The sequence below is a fragment of the Scyliorhinus torazame genome, chromosome 22 (genome assembly GCF_047496885.1).
Source record: "Scyliorhinus torazame isolate Kashiwa2021f chromosome 22, sScyTor2.1, whole genome shotgun sequence".
Classification (NCBI taxonomy): domain Eukaryota; kingdom Metazoa; phylum Chordata; class Chondrichthyes; order Carcharhiniformes; family Scyliorhinidae; genus Scyliorhinus; species Scyliorhinus torazame.
The window spans coordinates 16212627-16232617 of NC_092728.1; the positions used below are offsets into that span (position 1 = coordinate 16212627).

At 52.1% G+C, this 19991-nt stretch overlaps 1 protein-coding gene across 1 annotated transcript in view; it reads right to left on the reverse strand.

Annotated features, from left to right (window-relative positions):
- Window positions 1-19991, reverse strand: part of LOC140399440 (plasma membrane calcium-transporting ATPase 3-like) — a 412738-nt gene that overhangs the window by 33653 nt on the left and 359094 nt on the right. Inside the window, 1 exon segment of the mRNA XM_072489018.1 lies at window positions 2149-2362. Within this exon segment, the coding sequence (XP_072345119.1) occupies window positions 2149-2362 (214 nt within the window).

Below are 19991 nucleotides of genomic sequence, written 5' to 3' on the forward strand. Positions count from 1 at the left end.
GAATCTAACCCCGTGCTGTACCTGTCCTGGGAGTGTTTGATGGGGACAGTGTTGAGGGAGATTTACTCTGTATCTAACCCGGTGCTGTACCTGTCCTGGGAGTGTTTGATGGGGACAGTGTAGAGGGAGCTTTACTATGTATCTAACTCCGTGCTGTACCTGTCCTGGGAGTGTTTGATGGGGACAGTGTCGAGTGAGCTTTACTCTGTATCTAACCCCGTGCTGTACCTGTCCAGGGAGTGTTTGATGGTGACAGTGTAGAGGGAGCTTTACTCTGTATCTAACCCCGTGCTGTACCTGTCCTGGGAGTGTTTGATGGGGATAGTGTAGAGGGAGCTTTACTCTGTATCTAACTCCGTGCTGTACCTGTCCTGGGAGTGTTTGATGGGGACAGTGTAGAGGGAGCTTTACTCTGTATCTAACCCCGTGCTGTACCTGTCCTGGGAGTGTTTGATGGGGACAGTGTTGAGGGAGCTTTACTCTGTATCTAACGCCGTGCAGTACCTGTCCTGGGAGTGTTTGATGGGGACAGTGTAGAGGGAGCTTTACTCTGTACCTAACCCCGTGCTGTACCTGTCCTGGGAGTGTTTGATGGGGACAGTGTAGAGGGAGCTTTACTCTGTATCTAACCCCGTGCTGTACCTGTCCTGGGACTGTTTGATGGGGCAGTGTAGAGGGAGCTTTACTCTGTACCTAACCCCGTGCTGTACCTGTCCTGGGAGTGTTTGATGGGGACAGTGTAGAGGGAGCTTTACTCTGTACCTAACCCCGTGCTGTACCTGTCCTGGGAGTGTTTGATGGGGACAGTGTAGAGGGAGCTTTACTCTGTATCTAACCCCGTGCTGTACCTGTCCTGGGAGTGTTTGATGGGGACAGTGTAGAGGGAGCTTTACACTGTATCTAACCCCGTGCTGTACCTGTCCTGGGACTGTTTGATGGGGACAGTGTAGAGGGAGCTTTACTCTGTATCTAACCCCGTGCTGTACCTGTCCTGGGAGTGTTTGATGGGGACAGTGTAGAGGGAGCTTTACTCTGTATCTAACCCCGTGCTGTACCTGTCCTGGGACTGTTTGATGGGGACAGTGTAGAGGGAGCTTTACTCTGTATCTAACCCTGTGCTGTACCTGTCCTGGGAGTGTTTGATGGGGACAGTGTAGAGGGAGCTTTACTCTGTATCTAACCCCGTGCTGTACCTGTCCTGGGACTGTTTGATGGGGACAGTGTAGAGGGAGCTTTACTCTGTATCTAACCCCGTGCTGTACCTGTCCTGGGAGTGTTTGATGGGGACAGTGTAGAGGGAGCTTTACTCTGTACCTAACCCCGTGCTGTACCTGTCCTGGGAGTGTTTGATGGGGACAGTGTAGCGGGAGCTTTACTCTGTATCTAACCCCGTGCTGTACCTGTCCTGGGACTGTTTGATGGGGACAGTGTAGAGGGAGCTTTACTCTGTATCTAACGCCGTGCTGTACCTGTCCTGGGAGTGTTTGATGGGGACAGTGTAGAGGGAGCTTTACTCTGTATCTAACCCTGTGCTGTACCTGTCCTGGGACTGTTTGATGGGGACAGTGTAGAGGGAGCTTTACTCTGTATCTAACCCCGTGCTGTACCTGTCCTGGGAGTGTTTGATGGGGACAGTGTAGAGGGAGCTTTACTCTGTACCTAACCCCGTGCTGTACCTGTCCTGGGAGTGTTTGATGGGGACAGTGTAGAGGGAGCTTTACTCTGTATCTAACCCCGTGCTGTACCTGTCCTGGGACTGTTTGATGGGGACAGTGTAGAGGGAGCTTTACTCTGTATCTAACGCCGTGCTGTACCTGTCCTGGGAGTGTTTGATGGGGACAGTGTAGAGGGAGCTTTACTCTGTATCTAACCCCGTGCTGTACTTTTCCTGGGAGTGTTTGATGTGGACAGTGTAGAGGGAGCTTTACTCTGTATCTAACCCCGTGCTGTACCTGTCCTGGGAGTGTTTGATGGGGACAGTGTAGAGGGAGCTTTACTCTGTATCTAACGCCGTGCTGTACCTGTCCTGGGAGTGTTTGATGGGGACAGTGTAGAGGGAGCTTTACTCTGTATCTAACCCCGTGCTGTACCTGTCCTGGGAGTGTTTGATGAGGATGGACTGAGGAGGGAGGGAGTTCGAAGACGTACCGGTGAAGAGCAGGCTGAAGATGATGACCAGCTGATAGATGCTGTGCCCTAAGATGTTTTTCATCATTGTGCGAGAGATGAGGGGCTTGTTGCGGCCGTAGGGCCGTCGGTTCAGGAGATCGTCTGTTGGCGGCTCCGTTGCCAGAGCCAACGAGGCGAACGTGTCCATGATGAGATTGACCCACAGCATCTGGACGGCCTTTAACGGAGAATCCTGAGGGTGGGGGAGGTGCACGAGTGCAGAGAATAAGACGATACAAACAGGATATCGATTATTATCAGGCACGTTCAGGCTCAGAGAATCTCATGTGGCTGAAGGGATAGATAGTTTACCGTAATATTCTCATCCGGACAAATACAAATATTCCGTAGTGCGCTGGGTAAGCCTGACTGTGCTGAACAATACCGAGTGAGCTGGACAATCCTGACTGTGCTGAGCAATACCGAGTGCGCTGGGTAAGCCTGACTGTGCTGAGCAATACCGAGTGAGCTGGACAATCCTGACTGTGCTGAGCAATACCGAGTGCGCTGGACAATCCTGACTGTGCTGAGCAATACCGAGTGCGCTGGACAATCCTGACTGTGCTGAGCAATACCGAGTGAGCTGGACAATCCTGACTGTGCTGAGCAATACCGAGTGAGCTGGACAATCCTGACTGTGCTGAGCAATACCGAGTGCGCTGGGTAAGCCTGACTGTGCTGAACAATACCGAGTGAGCTGGACAATCCTGACTGTGCTGAGCAATACCGAGTGAGCTGGACAATCCTGACTGTGCTGAGCAATACCGAGTGCGCTGGGTAAGCCTGACTGTGCTGAGCAATACCGAGTGAGCTGGACAATCCTGACTGTGCTGAGCAATACCGAGTGCGCTGGACAATCCTGACTGTGCTGAGCAATACCGAGTGCGCTGGACAATCCTGACTGTGCTGAGCAATACCGAGCGCGCTGGACAATCCTGACTGTGCTGAGCAATACCGAGTGAGCTGGACAATCCTGACTGTGCTGAGCAATACCGAGTGAGCTGGACAATCCTGACTGTGCTGAGCAATACCGAGTGCGCTGGACAATCCTGACTGTGCTGAACAATACCGAGTGCGCTGGACAATCCTGACTGTGCTGAACAATACCGAGTGCGCTGGACAATCCTGACTGTGCTGAACAATACCGAGTACGCTGGACAATCCTGACTGTGCTGAACAATACCGAGTGAGCTGGACAATCCTGACTGTGCTGAACAATACCGAGTGCGCTGGGTAAGCCTGACTGTGCTGAGCAATACCGAGTGAGCTGGACAATCCTGACTGTGCTGAACAATACCAAGTACGCTGGACAATCCTGACTGTACTGAACAATACTGAGTGCGCTGGACAATCCTGACTGTGCTGAACAATACTGACTGTGCTGAACAATACCGAGTGAGCTGGACAATCCTGACTGTGCTGAACAATACCGAGTGCGCTGGGTAATCCTGACTGTGCTGAACAATACCGAGTGCGCTGGATAATCCTGACTGTGCTGAGCAATACCGAGTGCGCTGGGCAATCCTGACTGTGCTGAACAATACCGAGTGCGCTGGGTAATCCTGACTGTGCTGAACAATACCGAGTGCGCTGGATAATCCTGACTGTGCTGAGCAATACCGAGTGCGCTGGACAATCCTGACTGTGCTGAACAATACCGAGTGCGCTGGGTAAGCCTGACTGTGCTGAACAATACCGAGCGCGCTGGGTAATCCTGACTGTGCTGAACAATACCGAGCGCGCTGGGTAAGCCTGACTGTGCTGAACAATACCGAGCGCGCTGGGCAATCCTGACTGTGCTGAACAATACCGAGCGCGCTGGGTAAGTCTGACTGTGCTGAACAATACAGAGCGCGCTGGGTAAGCCTGACTGTGCTGAACAATACCGAGTGCGCTGGACAATCCTTTTTTTAAAAAAATTTTATTGAAAGTTTTTGGTCAACCATCACAGTACATTGTGTATCCTTTACACAATAATATAACAGTATAAATAACAATGACCTGTTTTATAAACAAAGAATAAATAATATATAACAAAAACGAAAGCTAAAACTAAATGGCAACTGCCTTGTCTCAGATAAACACTCTCCAAAAATATGATTTAACAGTCCAATCTACAATTATTTATAGCAACGACCTATACATATTATACATATATATTAACAACCCTGAGAGTCCTTCTGGTTCCTCCCCCCCCCTCCACCCCCCCCCCCCCCCCCCCCCCCCCCCCGGGGCTGCTGCTGCTGCCTTCTTCTTTTCCATTCCCTCTATCTTTCTGTGAGGTATTCGACGAACGGTTGCCACCGCCCGGTGAACCCTTGAGCCGATCCCCTTAGGACGAACTTAATCCGTTCCAGCTTTATAAACCCTGCCATGTCATTTATCCAGGTCTCCACCCCCGGGGGCTTGGCTTCCTTCCACATCAACAGTATCCTGCGCCGGGCTACTAGGGACGCAAAGGCCAAAACATCGGCCTCTCTCGCCTCCTGCACTCCCGGCTCTTGTGCAACCCCAAATATAGCCAACCCCCAGCTTGGTTCGACCTGGACCCCCACTACTTTCGAAAGCACCTTTGTCACCCCCACCCAGAACCCCTGTAGTGCCGGACATGACCAAAACATGTGGGTGTGATTCGCTGGGCTTCTCGAGCATCTCGCACACCTATCCTCTACCCCAAAAAATTTACTGAGCCGTGCTCCAGTCATATGCACCCTGTGTAACACCTTAAATTGAATCAGGCTTAGCCTGGCACACGAGGACGATGAGTTTACCCTACTTAGGGCATCCGCCCACAGCCCCTCCTCAATCTCCTCCCCCAGCTCTTCTTCCCATTTCCCTTTCAGCTCATCTACCATAATCTCCCCCTCGTCCCTCATTTCCCTATATATATCTGACACCTTACCGTCCCCCACCCATGTCTTTGAGATCACTCTGTCCTGCACCTCATGCGTCGGGAGCTGCGGGAATTCCCTCACCTGTTGCCTCGCAAAAGCCCTCAGTTGCATATACCGGAATGCATTCCCTTGGGGCAACCCATATTTCTCGGTCAGCGCTCCCAGACTTGCGAACTTCCCATCCACAAACAGATCTTTCAGTTGCGTTATTCCTGCTCTTTGCCATATTCCAAATCCCCCATCCATTCTCCCCGGGGCAAACCTATGGTTATTTCTTATCGGGGACCCCACCAAGGCTCCCGTCTTTCCCCTATGCCGTCTCCACTGTCCCCAAATTTTCAAAGTCGCCACCACCACCGGGCTTGTGGTGTATTTCTTCGGTGAGAACGGCAATGGGGCCGTCACCATAGCTTGTAGGCTAGTCCCCCGACAGGACGCCCTCTCCAATCTCTTCCACGCCGCTCCCTCCTCTTCTCCCATCCACTTATTCACCATTGAGATATTGGCGGCCCAGTAGTACTCACTTAGGCTCGGTAGTGCCAGCCCCCCCCCCCCTATCCCAACTACACTGTAAGAATCCCTTCCTCACTCTTGGGGTCTTCCCGGCCCACACAAAACTCATGATACTCTTTTCGATCCTTTTGAAAAAAGCCTTCGTGATCACCACCGGGAGGCACTGAAACACAAAGAGGAATCTCGGGAGGACTACCATTTTAACCGCCTGCACCCTCCCTGCCAGTGACAGGGATACTATGTCCCATCTCTTGAAGTCCTCCTCCATTTGTTCCACCAATCGCGTTAAATTTAACCTATGCAATGTACCCCAATTCTTGGCTATCTGGATCCCCAAGTAACGAAAGTCCCTTGTTACCTTCCTCAGCGGAAAGTCCTCTATTTCTCTGCTCTGCTCCCCTGGATGCACCACAAACAACTCATTTTTCCCCATGTTCAGTTTATATCCTGAAAATTCTCCAAACTCCCGAAGTGTCCGCATTATCTCTGGCATCCCCTCCGCCGGGTCCGCTACATATAACAACAAATCATCCACATACAGAGATACCCGGTGTTCTTCTCCTCCTCTAAGTACTCCCCTCCACTTCTTGGAACCCCTCAATGCTATTGCCAGGGGCTCAATCGCCAGTGCAAACAATAATGGGGACAGAGGGCATCCCTGCCTTGTCCCTCTATGGAGCCGAAAGTATGCAGATCCCCGTCCATTCGTGACCACGCTCGCCATCGGGGCCCTATACAACAGCTGCACCCATCTAACATACTCATCTCCAAAACCAAATCTCCTCAGCACCTCCCACAGATAATCCCACTCCACTCTATCAAATGCTTTCTCGGCATCCATCGCCACCACTATCTCCGCTTCCCCCTCTGGTGGGGGCATCATCATTACCCCTAGCAGCCTCCGTATATTCGTATTCAGCTGTCTCCCCTTCACAAACCCAGTTTGGTCCTCATGGACCACCCTCGGGACACAATCCTCTATCCTCATTGCCATTACCTTGGCCAGAATCTTAGCGTCTACATTTAGGAGGGAAATAGGTCTATAGGACCCGCATTGTAGCGGGTCCTTTTCCTCCTTTAGGAGAAGCGATATCGTTGCCTCAGACATAGTCGGGGGCAGCTGTCCCCTTTCCTTTGCCTCATTAAAGGTCCTCATCAGTAGCGGGGCGAGCAAGTCCACATATTTCCTGTAAAATTCAACTGGGAATCCATCCGGTCCCGGAGCCTTCCCCACCTGCATGCTCCTAATTCCTTTCACTACTTCCTCTATTTCAATCTGTGCTCCCAGTCCCACCCTTTCCTGCTCCTCCACCTTGGGAAATTCCAGCCGGTCCAGAAAACCCATCATTCTCTCCCTCCCATCCGGGGGTTGAGCTTCGTATAATTTTTTATAAAATGCCTTGAACACTCCATTCACTCTCTCCGCTCCCCGCTCCATCTCTCCTTCCTCATCCCTCACTCCCCCTATTTCCCTCGCTGCTCCCCTTTTCCTCAGTTGGTGTGCCAGCAACCTGCTCACCTTCTCCCCATATTCGTACTGTACACCCTGTGCCTTCCTCCACTGTGCCTCTGCAGTACCCGTTGTCAGCAAGTCAAATTCTCCGTGTAGCCTTTGTCTTTCCCTGTACAGTCCCTCCTCCGGTGCCTCTGCATATTGCCTGTCCACCCTCAGAAGTTCTTGCAGCAACCGCTCCCGTTCCCTACTCTCCTGCTTTCCTTTATGTGCCCTTATTGATATCAGCTCCCCTCTAACCACTGCCTTCAGCGCCTCCCAGACCACTCCCACCTGGACCTCCCCATTATCATTGAGTTCCAAGTACTTTTCAATGCACCCCCTCACCCTTAGACACACCCCCTCATCTGCCATTAGTCCCATGTCCATTCTCCAGGGTGGGCGCCCTTCTGTTTCCTCCCCTATCTCCAAGTCCACCCAATGTGGACCGTGATCCGAAATGGCTATAGCCGTATACTCCGTTCCCCTCCCCTTCGGGATCAACGCCCTTCCCAAAACAAAAAAGTCTATTCGTGAATAGACTTTGTGGACATAGGAGAAAAACGAAAACTCCTTACTCCTAGGTCTGCTAAATCTCCACGGGTCTACTCCTCCCATCTGCTCCATAAAATCTTTAAGCACCTTGGCTGCTGCCGGCCTCCTTCCAGTCCTGGACTTCGACCTATCCAGCCCTGGTTCCAACACCGTATTAAAATCTCCCCCCATTATCAGCTTTCCCATCTCTAGGTCCGGAATGCGTCCTAGCATACGCCTCATAAAATTGGCATCATCCCAGTTCGGGGCATATACGTTTACCAAAACCACCGTCTCCCCCTGTAGTTTGCCACTCACCATCACGTATCTGCCCCCGCTATCCGCCACTATAGTCTTTGCCTCAAACATTACCCGCTTCCCCACTAATATAGCCACCCCCCTGTTTTTCGCATCTAGCCCCGAATGGAACACCTGCCCCACCCATCCTTTGCGTAGTCTAACCTGGTCTATCAGTTTCAAGTGCGTTTCCTGTAACATAACCACGTCTGCCTTAAGTTTCTTAAGGTGTGCGAGTACCCGTGCCCTCTTTATCGGCCCGTTCAGCCCTCTCAGGTTCCACGTGATCAGCCGGGTTGGGGGGCTTTTTACCCCCCCCTTGTCGATTAGCCATCCCCTTTTTCCAGCTCCTCACCCGGTTCCCACGCAGCTGTGTCCCCCCCAGGCGGTGCCCCCCCGCCCATCCCACCCCATGCCAGCTCCCCCCTCTCCCCAGCAGCAGCAGCCCAATAATTCCCCCCTCCCACCCCCCCCGCTAGATCCCCCACTAGCGTAGTTACACCCCCCATCTTGCTCCCAGAAGTCAGCAAACTCTGGCCGACCTCGGCTTCCCCCCGTGACCTCGGCTCGCACCATGCGACGCCCCCTCCTTCCTGCTTCCCTATTCCCGCCATGATTATCATAGCGCGGGAACCGAGCCCGCGCTTCCCCCTTGGCCCCGCCCCCAATGGCCAACGCCCCATCTCCTCCACCTCCTTTCCTCCCCCCACCACCTCCTGTGGAAGAGAGAAAAGTTATCACATCGCAGGATTAATAACATAAAACTCCTTTCCCCCCCTTTTTACCCCCCTCTTCGCTGCCCATACTCGCCCCACCACTTTGTTCAAACGTTCTTTTTTAAAAAAAAATAACCCGCTCATTCCAATCTTTCTTCCACGATAAAAGTCCACGCCTCATCCGCCGTCTCAAAGTAGTGGTGCCTCCCTTGATATGTGACCCACAGTCTTGCCGGTTGCAGCATTCCAAATTTTATCTTCTTTTTGTGAAGCACTGCCTTGGCCCGATTAAAGCTCGCCCTCCTTCTCGCCACCTCCGCACTCCAGTCTTGATAAACGCGGATCACTGCGTTCTCCCACTTACTGCTCCGAGTTTTCTTTGCCCATCTAAGGACCATCTCTTTGTCCTTAAAATGGAGGAATCTCACCACGATGGCTCTAGGACTTTCTCCTGCTCTCGGTCCTCGCGCCATCACTGGGTATGCTCCCTCCACCTCCAGCGGACCCGCCGGGGCCTCCGCTCCCATTAACGAGTGCAGCATCGTGCTCACATATGCCCCGGCGTCCGCTCCCTCCGCAACTTCAGGAAGACCAAGAATCCTTAGGTTGTTCCTCCTCGCGTTGTTCTCCAGCACCTCCAGCCTTTCCACACATCGTTTATGGTGTGCCTCGTGCATCTCCGTCTTCACAACCAGGCCCTGTATGTCGTCCTCGTTCTCGGCAGCCTTTGCCTTCACGACCCGAAGCTCCCGCTCCTGGGTCTTTTGCTCCTCCTTTAGCCCTTCGATCGCCTGTAATATCGGGGCCAACAGCTCCTTCTTCATTTCCTTTTTGAGTTCTTCCACGCAGCGTTTCAAAAACTCGTGTTGTTCGGGGCCCCATGTTAAACTGCCACCTTCCGATGCCATCTTGGTTTTTGCTTGCCTTCCTTGCCGCTGCTCCAAAGGATCCACTGCAATCCGGCCACCTCCCTCTCCTTTTTTCATCCGTATCCAGGGGGGATTCCCTTCTGGTTCACCGCACAGTACTTTTAGCCGTTAAAATTGCCGTTGGGGCTCTTCTTAAGAGCCCAAAAGTCCGTTCCACCGGGAGCTGCCGAAACGTGCGACTCAGCTGGTCATCGCCGCACCCGGAAGTCCTGTGCTGGACAATCCTGACTGTGCTGAACAATACCAAGCGCGCTGGGTAATCCTGACTGTGCTGAGCAATACCAAGTGCGCTGGGTAAGCCTGACTGTGCTGAGCAATACCGAGTGCGCTGGGTAAGCCTGACTGTGCTGAACAATACTGAGTGTGCTGAGCAATCCTGACTGTGCTGAACAAAAGTGAGTGTGCTGGATAATCCTGACTGCGCTGAGCAATCTTGACTGTGCTGGACAATACTGAGTGCGCTGGACAATCCTGACTGTGCTGAACAATACCGAGCGCGCTGGGTAATCCTGACTGTGCTGAGCAATACCGAGTGCGCTGGGTAAGCCTGACTGTGCTGAACAATACCGAGTGCGCTGGACAATACTGAGTGTACTGAGCAATCCTGACTGTACTGAACAATACTGAGTGTGCTGAGCAATACCGAGAGCGCTGGACAATCCTGACTGCGCTGAGCAATACCGAGTGCGCTGGGTAAGCCTGACTGTGCTGAACAATACCGAGTGCGCTGGGTAATTCTGACTGTGCTGAACAATACCGAGTGCGCTTGGTAATGCTGACTGTGCTGAACAATACCGAGTGCGCTGGACAATCCTGACAGTGCTGAGCAATACCGAGTGCGCTGGACAATTCTGACTGTGCTGAACAATACCGAGTGTGCTGGGTAATCCTGACTGTGCTGAACAATATCGAGCGCGCTGGACAATCCTGACTGTGCTGAACAATACCGAGTGTGCTGGGCAATCCTGACTGTGCTGAGCAATACTGACTGTGCTGAACAATACTGAGTGTGCTGGACAATCCTGACTGTGCTGAACAATACCGAGTGTGCTGTGCAATCCTGACAGTGCTGAACAATACTGAGCGCGCTGGGGAATCCTGACTGTGCTGAGCAATACCGAGTGCGCTGGACAATCCTGACTGTGCTGAACAATACTGAGTGTGCTGGACCATCCTGACGGTGCTGAACAATACCGAGTGTGCTGGACAATCCTGACAGTGCTGAACAATACTGAGCGCGCTGGGCAATCCTGACTGTGCTGAGCAATACCGAGTGCGCTGGACAATTCTGACTGTGCTGAACAATACCGAGTGTGCTGGGTAATCCTGACTGTGCTGAACAATACCGAGCGCGCTGGACAATCCTGACTGCGCTGAGCAAGACTGAGTGTGCTGGGTAAGCCTGACTGTGCTGAACAATACCGAGTGCCCTGGGTAAGCCTGACTGTGCTGAACAATCCTGACTGTGCTGAACAATACCGAGTGCGCTGGGTAAGCCTGACTGTGCTGAACAATACCGAGTGCGCTGGACAATACTGATTGCGCTGGACAATCCTGACTGTGCTGAACAATACCGAGCGCGCTGGGTAATCCTGACTGTGCTGAGCAATACCGAGTGCGCTGGGTAAGCCTGACTGTGCTGAACAATACCGAGTGCGCTGGACAATACTGAGTGTGCTGAGCAATCCTGACTGTACTGAACAATACTGAGTGTGCTGAGCAATACCGAGAGCGCTGGACAATCCTGACTGCGCTGAGCAATACCGAGTGCGCTGGGTAAGCCTGACTGTGCTGAACAATACCGAGTGCGCTGGGTAATTCTGACTGTGCTGAACAATACCGAGTGCGCTTGGTAATGCTGACTGTGCTGAACAATACCGAGTGCGCTGGACAATCCTGACAGTGCTGAGCAATACCGAGTGCGCTGGACAATTCTGACTGTGCTGAACAATACCGAGTGTGCTGGGTAATCCTGACTGTGCTGAACAATAGCGAGCGCGCTGGACAATCCTGACTGTGCTGAACAATACCGAGTGTGCTGGGCAATCCTGACTGTGCTGAGCAATACTGACTGTGCTGAACAATACTGAGTGTGCTGGACAATCCTGACTGTGCTGAACAATACCGAGTGTGCTGTGCAATCCTGACAGTGCTGAACAATACTGAGCGCGCTGGGTAATCCTGACTGTGCTGAGCAATACCGAGTGCGCTGGACAATCCTGACTGTGCTGAACAATACTGAGTGTGCTGGACCATCCTGACGGTGCTGAACAATACCGAGTGTGCTGGACAATCCTGACAGTGCTGAACAATACTGAGCGCGCTGGGCAATCCTGACTGTGCTGAGCAATACCGAGTGCGCTGGACAATTCTGACTGTGCTGAACAATACCGAGTGTGCTGGGTAATCCTGACTGTGCTGAACAATACCGAGCGCGCTGGACAATCCTGACTGTGCTGAACAATACCGAGTGACTTGGTAATCCTGACTGTGCTGAACAATACCGAGAGCGCTGGGTAATCCTGACTGTGCTGAACAATACCGAGTGTGCTGGGTAATCCTGACTGTGCTGAGCAATACTGACTGTGCTGAACAATACTGAGTGTGCTGGACAATACCGAGTTAGTTGGACAATCCTGACGGTGCTGAACAATACTGAGTGTGCTGAACAATACTGAGTGTGCTGGACAATACTGAGTGCGCTGGACAATCCTGACGGTGCTGAACAATACCGAGTGCGCTGGACAATCCTGACTGTGCTGAACAATACTGAGTGTGCTGGACAATACCGAGTCCGCTGGACAATCCTGACTGTGCTGGACAATACCGAGTCCGCTGGACAATCCTGACTGTGCTGAACAATACCGAGTGCGCTGGACAATCCTGACTGTGCTGAACAATACTGAGTGTGCTGGACAATACCGAGTCCGCTGGACAATCCTGACTGTGCTGAACAATACCGAGTGTGCGGGACAATCCTGACTGTGCTGAGCAACACTGACTGTGCTGAACAATACTGAGTGTGCTGGACAATACCGAGTGAGTTGGACAATCCTGACGGTGCTGAACAATACCGAGTGCGCTGGACAATTCTGACTGTGCTGAACAATACTGAGTGTGCTGGACAATACCGAATGCGCTGGACAATCCTGACTGTGCAGAACAATACTGAGTGTGCTGGATAATCCTGACTGTGCTGAACAATACCGAGTGCACTGGGCAATCCTGACTGTGCTGAGCAATACCGAGTGCGCTGGACAATCCTGACTGTGCTGAACAATACCGAGTGCACTGGAAAATCCTGACTGTGCTGAACATACCGAGTGCGCTGGACAATCCTGACTGTGCTGAACAATACCGAGTGCGCTGGACAATCCTGACTGTGCTGATCAATACCGAGTGCGCTGGCCAATCCTGACTGTGCAGAACAATACTGAGTGTGCTGGATAATCCTGACTGTGCTGAACAATAACGAGTGCGCTTGGTAATCCTGACTGTGCTGAACAATACTGAGTGTGCTGGATAATCCTGACTGTGCTGAACAATACCGAGCGCACTGGACAATCCTGACTGTGCTGAACAATACCGAGTCCGCTGGACATTCCTGACTGTGCTGAACAATACCGAGTGCGCTGGGTAATCCTGACTGTGCTGAGCAATACTGACTGCTGAACAATACCGAGTCCGCTGGACAATCCTGACGGTGCTGAACAATAACGAGTGCGCTTGGTAATCCTGACTGTGCTGAACAATACCGAGCGCACTGGACAATCCTGACTGTGCTGAACAATACCGAATACGCTGGACATTCCTGACTGTGCTGAACAATACCGAGTGCGCAGGGTAATCCTGACTGTGCTGAGCAATAATGACTGTGCTGAACAATACTGAGTGTGCTGGACAATCCTGACTGTGCTAAACAATACCGAGTGCACTGGGCAATCCTGACTGTGCTGAGCAATAGCGAGTGTGCTGGACAATCCTGACTGTGCTGAACAATACCGAGTGTGCTGGGCAATCCTGACTGTGCTAAACAATACCGAGTGCACTGGGCAATCCTGACTGTGCTGAGCAATAGCGAGTGCGCTGGACATTCCTGACTGTGCTGAGCAATACCGAGCGCACCGGACAATCCTGACTGTGCTGAACAATACCGAGTGTGCTGGGCAATCCTGACTGTGCTGAGCAATACTGACTGTGCTGAACAATACTGAGTGTGCTGGACAATCCTGACTGTGCTGAACAATACCGAGTGTGCTGTGCAATCCTGACAGTGCTGAACAATACTGAGCGCGCTGGGTAATCCTGACTGTGCTGAGCAATACCGAGTGCGCTGGACAATCCTGACTGTGCTGAACAATACTGAGTGTGCTGGACCATCCTGACGGTGCTGAACAATACCGAGTGTGCTGGACAATCCTGACAGTGCTGAACAATACTGAGCGCGCTGGGCAATCCTGACTGTGCTGAGCAATACCGAGTGCGCTGGACAATTCTGACTGTGCTGAACAATACCGAGTGTGCTGGGTAATCCTGACTGTGCTGAACAATACCGAGCGCGCTGGACAATCCTGACTGTGCTGAACAATACCGAGTGACTTGGTAATCCTGACTGTGCTGAACAATACCGAGAGCGCTGGGTAATCCTGACTGTGCTGAACAATACCGAGTGTGCTGGGTAATCCTGACTGTGCTGAGCAATACTGACTGTGCTGAACAATACTGAGTGTGCTGGACAATACCGAGTTAGTTGGACAATCCTGACGGTGCTGAACAATACTGAGTGTGCTGAACAATACTGAGTGTGCTGGACAATACCGAGTGCGCTGGACAATCCTGACTGTGCTGAACAATACTGAGTGTGCTGGACAATACCGAGTCCGCTGGACAATCCTGACTGTGCTGGACAATACCGAGTCCGCTGGACAATCCTGACTGTGCTGAACAATACCGAGTGCGCTGGACAATCCTGACTGTGCTGAACAATACTTAGTGTGCTGGACAATACCGAGTCCGCTGGACAATCCTGACTGTGCTGAACAATACCGAGTGTGCTGGACAATCCTGACTGTGCTGAGCAACACTGACTGTGCTGAACAATACTGAGTGTGCTGGACAATACCGAGTGAGTTGGACAATCCTGACGGTGCTGAACAATACCGAGTGCGCTGGACAATTCTGACTGTGCTGAACAATACTGAGTGTGCTGGACAATACCGAATGCGCTGGACAATCCTGACTGTGCAGAACAATACTGAGTGTGCTGGATAATCCTGACTGTGCTGAACAATACCGAGTGCACTGGGCAATCCTGACTGTGCTGAGCAATACCGAGTGCGCTGGACAATCCTGACTGTGCTGAACAATACCGAGTGCGCTGGAAAATCCTGACTGTGCTGAACATACCGAGTGCGCTGGACAATCCTGACTGTGCTGAACAATACCGAGTGCGCTGGACAATCCTGACTGTGCTGATCAATACCGAGTGCGCTGGCCAATCCTGACTGTGCAGAACAATACTGAGTGTGCTGGATAATCCTGACTGTGCTGAACAATAACGAGTGCGCTTGGTAATCCTGACTGTGCTGAACAATACTGAGTGTGCTGGATAATCCTGACTGTGCTGAACAATACCGAGCGCACTGGACAATCCTGACTGTGCTGAACAATACCGAGTCCGCTGGACATTCCTGACTGTGCTGAACAATACCGAGTACGCTGGGTAATCCTGACTGTGCTGAGCAATACTGACTGTGCTGAACAATACCGAGTCCGCTGGACAATCCTGACGGTGCTGAACAATACCGAGTACGCTGGACAATCCTGACTGTGCTGAACAATACCGAGCGCACTGGACAATCCTGACTGTGCTGAACAATACCGAGTACGCTGGACTTTCCTGACTGTGCTGAACAATACCGAGTGCGCAGGGTAATCCTGACTGTGCTGAGCAATAATGACTGTGCTGAACAATACTGAGTGTGCTGGACAATACCGAGTCCGCTGGACAATCCTGACTGTGCTGAACAATACCGAGTGTGCTGGACAATCCTGACTGTGCTAAACAATACCGAGTGCACTGGGCAATCCTGACTGTGCTGAGCAATAGCGAGTGCGCTGGACATTCCTGACTGTGCTGAGCAATACCGAGCGCACCGGACAATCCTGACTGCGCTGAACAATACCGAGTACGCTGGACAATCCTGACTGTGCTGAACAATACCGAGAGCGCTGGACAATCCTGACTGTGCTGAGCAATACCGAGTACGCTGGACATTCCTGACTGTGCTGAACAATACCGAGTGCGCTGGGTAATCCTGATTGTGCTGAGCAATACTGACTGTGCTGAACAATACTGTGTGTGCTGGACAATACCGAGTCCGCTGGACAATCCTGACTGTGCTGAACAATACTGAGTGTGCTGGACAATACCGAGTGAGTTGGACAATCCTGACGGTGCTGAACAATACCGAGTGCGCTGGACAATCCTGATTGTGCTGAACAATACTGAGTGTGCTGGACAATACCGAGTCCGCTGGACAATCCAGACTGTGCTGAACAATACCGAATGCGCTGGACAATCCTGACTGTGCAGAACAATACTGAGTGTGCTGGATAATCCTGACTGTGCTGAACAATACCGAGTGCACTGGGCAATCCTGACTGTGCTGAGCAATGCCGAGTGCGCTGGACAATCCTGACTGTGCTGAACAATACCGATTGCGCTGGACAATCCTGACTGTGCTGAGCAAAACCGAGTGCGCTGGACAATCCTGACTGTGCAGAACAATACTGAGTGTGCTGGATAATCCTGACTGTGCTGAACAATAACGAGTGCACTGGGCAATTCTGACTGTGCTGAGCAATACCGAGTGCGCTGGACAATCCTGACTGTGCTGAACAATACCGAGTGCGCTGGACAATCCTGACTGTGCTGAATAATGCCGAGTGCGCTTGGTAATCCTGACTGTGCTGAACAATACCGAGCGCACTGGACAATCCTGACTGTGCTGAAGAATACCGAATACGCTGGACATTCCTGACTGTGCTGAACAATACCGAGTCCGCTGGACAATCCTGACTGTGCTGAACAATACTGAGTGTGCTGGACAATCCTGACTGTGCTGAACAATACCGAGTGTGCTGGAGAATCCTGACAGTGCTGAACAATACTGAGCGCGCTGGGTAATCCTGACTGTGCTGAGCAATACTGAGCGCGCTGGACAATTCTGACTGTGCTGAACAATACCGAGTGTGCTGGGCAATCCTGACTGTGCTAAACAATACCGAGTGCGTTGGACAATCCTGACTGTGCTGAGCAATACCGAGTGCACTGGGTAACCCTGGCTGTGCTGAACAATACCGAGTGCGCTGGGTAATCCTGACTGTGCTGAGCAATATCGAGTGCGCTGGACAATCCTGACTGTGCTGAACAATACCGATTGCGCTGGCTAATCCTGACTGTGCTGAACAATACCGAGTGCGCTGGGTAAGCCTGACTGTGCTGAACAATACAGAGTGCGCTGGGTAAGCCTGACTGTGCTGACCAATACCGAGTGCGCTGGACAATCCTGACTGCGCTGAACAATACCGAGCGCGCTGGGTAATCCTGACTGTGCTGAGCAATACCGAGTGCGCTGGGTAAGCCTGACTGTGCTGAACAGTACCGAGTGCGCTGGACAATCCTGACTGTGCTGAGCAATCCTGACTGTGCTGAACAATACCAAGTGCGCTGGGTAAGCCTGACTGTGCTGAACAATACCGAGTGCGCTGGACAATCCTGAATGTGCTGAACAATACCGAGCGCGCTGGGTAAGCCTGACAGTGCTGAACAATACCGAGTGCGCTGGACAATCCTGACTGTGCTGAACAATACCGAGCACGCTGGGTAATCCTAACTGTGCTGAGCAATACCGAGTGCGCTGGGTAAGCCTGACTGTGCTGAATAATACCGAGTGCGCTGGACAATACTGAGTGTGTTGAGCAATCCTGACTGTGCTGAACAATACTGAGTGTGCTGAGCAATACCGAGAACGCTGGACAATCCTGACTGCGCTGAGCAATACCGAGTGCGCTGGGTAAGCCTGACTGTGCTGAACAGTACCGAGTGCGCTGGGTAATTCTGACTGTGCTGAAAAATACCGAGTGCGCTTGGTAATGCTGACTGTGCTGAACAATACCGAGTCCGCTTGGTAATCCTGACTGTGCTGAACAATACCGAGCGCACTGGACAATCCTGACTGTGCTGAACAATACCGAGTGCGCTGGGTAATTCTGACTGCTGAACAATACCGAGTGCGTTTGGTAATGCTGACTGTGCTGAACAATACCGAGTGCGCTGGACAATCCTGACTGTGCTGAACAATACCGAGTGTGCCGGACAATCCTGACAGTGCTGAACAATACTGTGCGCGCTGGGTAATCCTGACTGTGCTGAGCAATACCGAGTCCGCTGGAAAATCCTGACTGTGCTGAACAATACCGAGTGCACTTGGTAATCCTGACTGTGCTGAACAATACCGAGTACGCTGGACAATCATGACTGTGCTGAACAATACCGAGTACGCTGGACAATCCTGACTGTGCTGAACAATACCGAGTGCGTTGGACAATCCTGACTGTGCTGAGCAATACCGAGTGCGCTGGGTAAGCCTGACTGTGCTGAACAATACCGAGTGCGCTGGGCAATCCTGACTGTGCTGAGCAATATCGAGTGCGCTGGACAATCCTGACTGTGCTGAACAATACCGAGTGCGCTGGCTAATCCTGACTGTGCTGAACAATACCGAGTGTGCTGGGAAAGCCTGACTGTGCTGAACAATACAGAGCGCGCTGGGTAAGCCTGACTGTGCTGAGCAATATCGAGTGCGCTGAACAATCCTGACTGCGCTGAACAATACCGAGCGCGCTGCGTAATCCTGACTGTGCTGAGCAATACCGAGTGCGCTGGGTAAGCCTGACTGTGCTGAACAATACCGAGTGCGCTGGACAATCCTGACTGTGCTGAGCAATCCTGACTGTGCTGAACAATACCGAGTGCGCTGGGTAAGCCTGACTGTGCTGAACAATACCGAGTGCGCTGGACAATCCTGAATGTGCTGAACAATACCGAGCGCGCTGGGTAAGCCTGACTGTGCTGAACAATACCGAGTGCGTTGGACAATCCTGACTGTGCTGAACAATACCGAGCGCGCTGGGTAATCCTAACTGTGCTGAGCGATACCGAGTGCGCTGGGTAAGCCTGACTGTGCTGAATAATACCGAGTGCGCTGGACAATACTGAGAGTGTTGAGCAATCCTGACTGTGCTGAACAATACTGAGCGCGCTGGACAATTCTGACTGTGCTGAACAATACCGAGTGTGCTGGGCAATCCTGACAGTGCTGAACAATACCGAGCGCGCTGGACAATCCTGACTGTGCTGAACAATACCGAGTGCGCTTGGTAATCCTGACTGTGCTGAACAATACCGAGTACGCTGGACAATCATGACTGTGCTGAACAATACCGAGTACGCTGGACAATCCTGACTGTGCTGAACAATACCGAGTGCGTTGGACAATCCTGACTGTGCTGAGCAATACCGAGTGCGCTGGGTAAGCCTGACTGTGCTGAACAATACCGAGTGCGCTGGGTAATCCTGACTGTGCTGAGCAATATCGAGTGCGCTGGACAATCCTGACTGTGCTGAACAATACTGATTGCGCTGGCTAATCCTGACTGTGCTGAACAATACCGAGTGCGCTGGGTAAGCCTGACTGTGCTGAACAATACCGAGCGCACTGGACAATCCTGACTGTGCTGAACAAACCGAGTGCGCTGGGTAATTCTGACTGCTGAACAATACCGAGTGTGCTGGACAATCCTGACTGTGCTGAACAATACAGAGCGCGCTCGGTTAGCCTGACTGTGCTGAGCAATACCGAGTGCGCAGGACAATCCTGACTGCGCTGAACAATACCGAGCGCGCTGGGTAATCCTGACTGTGCTGAGCAATACCGAGTGCGCTGTGTAAGCCTGACTGTGCTGAACAATACCGAGTGCGCTGGACAATCCTGACTGTGCTGAGCAATCCTGACTGTGCTGAACAATACCGAGTGCACTGGGTAAGCCTGACCGTGCTGAACAATACCGAGTGCGCTGGACAATCCTGAATGAGCTGAACAATACCGAGCGCGCTGGGTAAGCCTGACTGTGCTGAGCAATACCGAGTGCGCTGGACAATCCTGACTGTGCTGAACAATACCGAGCGCGCTGGGTAATGCTAACTGTGCTGAGCAATACCGAGTGCGCTGGGTAAGCCTGACTGTGCTGAATAATACCGAGTGCGCTGGACAATACTGAGTGTGTTGAGCAATCCTGACTGTGCTGAACAATACTGAGTGTGCTGAGCAATACCGAGAGCGCTGGACAATCCTGACTGCGCTGAGCAATACCGAGTGCGCTG